Genomic DNA, 5047 nt, shown 5'->3' with positions numbered 1-5047 from the left:
TTTCGCATCTACCGCGTTTTCGACGCGGGTGTTTCTCTCTCTCTGAAACTTCCAAACACCCAATTTCCAACGCTGACACGCCAGTTGACTTTAAGACTAGTAGACCTGAGACTCGAAGCTCTCAAGGGCCATTTCCTTTTTTCTTGAATTCCTGCGTTTCTCTGATCCAAAACCTTCGAACTCTTTTCTGGAATTTCGATCGTAACCCACCGATTGGAAGAGAAAGAGGACAGATTCTGATGGGTGCTGAGAAGAAAACCAACAGACTGCTCCCATTGACGGCCTTCTTCCTTCTGGTTCTGTCCACAACTATTCCCTGTGTTTTCTCGGCAGCCAATCAGCCCCCAACCAATAGAAAGTCGGCCCAGTTGCAGAAATCTGGTTCTTCCGCTGTTTTTCCCCTTCACGGAAACGTTTATCCTCTTGGGTATGATTTGTTTTTCGCACCCTCGTTTGGTTTGTTTCTTGTTAGGCTTTCAAATCTTGTTCCTTTTAAGCTTTTTTAGTTATCTAAGTCATTGCATTTATCAGATTTTTAGTGGGGTTATCTTGGTTTTTTTGGTTCAATTTCTCTTATTGGTTGTTGGGGTTGATTAATTCGGATTAATGGTTAATCCTTCATATATTCACCAAGTCGGTTATTAACTCTGTATTTTTCAAATCTTTACAAGTTCTTGGATATATGTTATCCATTTGGATATTGGGTGTTTTTGGGTTTTTCTTGGTTTGATGAGCCGTTGGCATAATCTACTGATTGATTCATATTTTGACTCAGTCTCTTTGCTTGTCCTTTGAATGCCCTTTTCACCAATTTCTGATTTGTTGTTTTTGTTGCCTGAACTTTCTCTCTCTCGCTCAAAAGTTAAAGTTATTATTGCAGAAAAGGTGAAAATTTGCCAACCCCTTTTCATTTTCTTTTCTTTATCTAATTTTGTACTAAAAAATTTCGATCTCTTTTACTTCCACTTATTGCATCCTGCATGTATCTTTTGTTCAAAAAAGTTCAATTAATGGAACTGTTAATAGCACTTAAAAAACCTCATTCTACACTCCTTACAAGCGTATATTTCTTTCTTATTATAGAAAGTTTGAAGTGCAAAATGAGATTTTTGGAGGGCCAATAACAATTCCCTAATTTAATGCTTTACAGTAATCTCTTAGGGTAAGATTTGTTGGACTTGGATGCCATGATTTGGTATTCTGTGTTTTCTTCTGCCTCCATTTTTATCTGTTCTTTCTTTTTTTTTTGATGCGTGTGAACGGTTTCAAGATTTGATTGTACTTTTCACTCCACAGTTACTACTCTGTGTCCATCACCATAGGCCACCCTGCCAAGCGTTTCGACCTTGATATTGATACTGGCAGTGACCTTACCTGGGTCCAATGTGATGCTCCTTGTACTGGTTGTACCAAGGTAAAACTTTATTGGATTCTGAAACCGTGAGACTAACATTTTAATGACTGTTCTCACCATGCGTTTGTGTGTATGTGCGCGCATTTGCAGCCCCGTGAGCATCTTTATAAACCCAGCAACAATCTTCTGGGATGTGGACACCCTCTTTGTGTTTCATTCCACTCAAGCTACCCATGCAAGACCCCAGATGATCAATGTGACTATGAGGTCGAATATGCTGATCACGGGTCATCTCTTGGTGTGCTGGTCAATGACTACTTCCCCCTGAAATTCACCAATGGCTCTCAACTCAGTCCTCGTTTGGCCTTTGGGTGCGTATTCAGTGCTTGATTTGTATATCATTTAGCAGTATTATAGAATTTTTATACCGAACATTTTCTTCTGGTTATGATCATATTTTTTCCTTTATATATTTGAATTTTGAAATTTCATTACGTATCCCATTTATAAACTTCAGGTTGTTTGGTGTTGAAATGCCCAAATAAATAAGTCTAATGTGTCAAGGTTGAAATTGAATGCCTAGAACATGTTAAGTCAATTACTTGCTACTATACCTGGCACCTTATGTATTTCTGAGTTAAGGTCTTATAATCTTTTCTGTTCCTGTTGTCCGTAGGTGTGGATATGATCAAAAAATTAATAGTTTAAACGCACCTGCCACCTCAGGAGTCATTGGCCTAGCTAATGGAAAGGCCAGCATTGTATCACAACTAAGTCGCCTAGGTTTAACGCGAAATGTTGTGGGTCACTGTCTAAGTGGGCAAGGTGGAGGATTTCTTTTCTTTGGGGATGATCTTGTCCCTTCTTCTGGAGTCATGTGGACACCAATGTTGCAGAATTCATTCCAGTGAGTGCTCTTAGTAATCCTATTTACCTTCTCATATAGGATTAGTCGTTCTTTTGAATGATCACATACCATTTCAATTTGTGTATAATCCATCTTTGCCAATTTCATAGAGAGCACTACTCATCTGGACCAGCGGAACTTGTCTTTAATGGAAAGTCTACCGGTGTAAAGGGCCTTAACATGGTTTTTGATAGTGGAAGCTCTTACACTTATTTCAATTCACAAGCTTACAAGGCACTCATTAATCTGGTGAGAAAGAAACAAAGGAGACCGTTCTTAGTTTAGTTACTTGTTAATGACTTATACATAAAACTAACCATCAATTCATGCAATCAGGTGCGAAATGATTTAAATGGGAAGCCTCTGAAGGATGCAACTAAGGATCAATCCCTCCCAATTTGCTGGAAAGGTAGCAAACCTTTCAAATCTGTTGGCGATGCAAAGAACTTTTTCAAGCCCTTAGCACTGAGCTTTACTAAAGCTAAGACTGTTCAGCTGCAGTTATCACCGAAGCTTATCTTATAGTTACAGTGAGCACCCTATTTTCCTTTTGTTTTTTGTTTTTTTTTTTTTTTTTTTTTTTCTTTCGCTTAGTAATTGAGAAAAAAATTACTTGAAAAGGAACATTTAACAATTTCTTCGTCGACAGAAACATGGCAATGTATGCTTGGGGATTTTGAATGGCACTGAAGTGGGACTGGGAAATATGAATATCATTGGAGGTAGCTAATGCTAACAAAACAAATACCTTCTGTCCTTTATTTATTTATTTATTTTTTTGCTGAATTTTACTATTAGTCCCTTTAGTTTATTTGGATTTTTCCACTTTCATCCATGTAGTTTCTATTGTTGCATTTTTGTCCTTGTAGTTTCATTTTGTTGCCACCGTAAGTTCAATCCGTCAAATGAGGCAAAAGTCCTTCCATTTTGTTGACAGATTGGACTAAAGTGAAATTGAAACGAAACCCCAAGGATGAAAAATTAACAAAACATACTATAGGGACGAATTGGAAAATCCGAGTAAACTGCACAGACTATTGGTGCAATTTGGCCCTTTCTTTTTGTTCTGTGTTCAACATCTTATCTTTTGTTTCCTATTTACAGATATTACTATGCAAGATAAAATGGTGATATATGACAACGAGAACCAGAGAATTGGATGGGCTCCTACAAATTGCAAAAGACTTCCAAAGTCATGACCTGTTGTTTAATAAATTTGTTTTTCGTTTCATGTATGTGGTGAGGGTTTTCTCATTGGAAAACTCTTTTTTCAGAGTGGATCGTGAACTTTGTGACGGTATTTCTCAGCCTTTTGTTGCCAATTTGGGTATCCTGGAACAGCATTGTCCTGCTTATGATCAATAAGGTGGTACACCGTGAAGGCTTCAGTCCAGAGACTGACAGCGTAGAAAGGGAAATAGCTTTGTACAAGTTCATGTAGCCGATACATACAACTTATATGCTCCTAGGAGTTTTACAACAGTTATTTTGTCTGTTACTCCAGCAGAGAAGAAAAAGAGAGGTTAGTTTTGTATGTCGTAGTACCCGATAATACAGGTATCCCTTATATAGATTCTATTCATGTATAGCTACACCCCTGATCCATCTCCACTGAACTGGTTGCATGAATCTTGAGTTACAAGAAAGGTGCATCTCGTCTGCTGTCGTTTCCAAAGCTCTTCCTGGATTTGAGAATGATGCTGGTTTAAATCTTGTAATGTACCTATCTCATCTCATCTCATCTCATTCAGGTTTTCGCGGATTTCATCGTCTTTGAACATAACATCTGAATCGCCAGCCATTACGTCAAGTGATCTCCAGAATTTCTCGATTTCATATTTGTCAGCTCATTTTCCAAATCAAATCGACGTTTTACTTTGTCCAACGTTCATCGTAAATCATCTTCTGTCTGTCTGATCTGTCTCGGACGCTTCCTTTTCCAGAGAGAAGCTTCTCTTTGGCAGCCAAAACTACATCATCTGGCCTTTCCTGGCCTCGAGGACCATTTAAGCTATTTCTCTTGAAATCAGATGAAGTAGATCTCTGACAATTTGGTAGGCACTGAACCTCCTTTGCCGCAGCATTTGATAAAAGGGCTTGGTTACTTGTTCAACCAAGTTTCTAAGCTCAACTGCTGCAGCTGTTGCAGCCAACTCTTTGGCATATGAACCTTCTTCTCAAAGTTTCATATTCTGATCCCGTATTTATATGTACATGGATCATACGAGATGGAGTTTTACGTTTTCAACCGACAGTAACGGGGGCATTGTAATAAGGATAGTGCTATTCACACTCATTCCTACCTCCCACACATCCTTGTTAATTTTTTCCTATTAATCTTCTTTAATTCATTTGATCCAACGGTTAAAATTTGATAGAGGTGTGAAAAGTAAAAATGGTGTGTGGATAACACTACTCTATAATAAAGGTTATTTAGCCAAAGGTCAATAGAATTTTTAATAATTTAGCCATATAAAAATTGTCCAGTTTTATTTTGGACATAATCAAAAAATATATTTATAATAATTATACATAGGTCAATGAAGCATGCCACATGGGTTAGGTTAGTCAGAAAATAATTATTCTATCCTTCGTTCGCTTCAATTTATTATTTTCCTTCCCTCTTCCTCTCTGACTCTCTCTTGTCCTTATTTACTCTCTTCTTTCCTAACTTTCTTTCATCTCTCTCCACTCTCTCTTGTCCTTCTCTACTCCCATATCTCCCATTTTTCTCTCCAATGAAGAAGCGGTCATTAGTGATGGCGAGTAGCACCAGATCCCAACAA

At 37.9% G+C, this 5047-nt stretch overlaps 1 protein-coding gene across 1 annotated transcript; it reads left to right on the top strand.

Annotated features, from left to right (window-relative positions):
* The first annotated feature begins 210 nt into the window (after positions 1 to 210).
* On the top strand, positions 211 to 3832 carry LOC125472964 (aspartic proteinase Asp1-like). Its single transcript, XM_048575144.1, is given in 11 exon segments — positions 211 to 427; positions 1297 to 1414; positions 1505 to 1725; positions 2031 to 2261; positions 2372 to 2510; positions 2598 to 2753; positions 2756 to 2791; positions 2911 to 2983; positions 3366 to 3453; positions 3536 to 3575; positions 3699 to 3832. Coding segments are annotated over 11 exon segments (1380 nt in total). The 5' UTR covers positions 211 to 239; the 3' UTR covers positions 3789 to 3832.
* Positions 3833 to 5047: the final 1215 nt, after the last annotated feature.

Source organism: the organism of the source record quoted next, unplaced genomic scaffold (genome assembly GCF_019419815.1).
Source record: "Pyrus x bretschneideri cultivar Hongxiangsu unplaced genomic scaffold, Pyrus_bretschneideri_v1 Contig78, whole genome shotgun sequence".
NCBI classification, from domain to species: Eukaryota; Viridiplantae; Streptophyta; class Magnoliopsida; order Rosales; family Rosaceae; genus Pyrus; species Pyrus x bretschneideri.
Note: the sequence above shows the minus strand (reverse complement) of the source record. Positions and strands in the feature narration are given on the sequence as shown.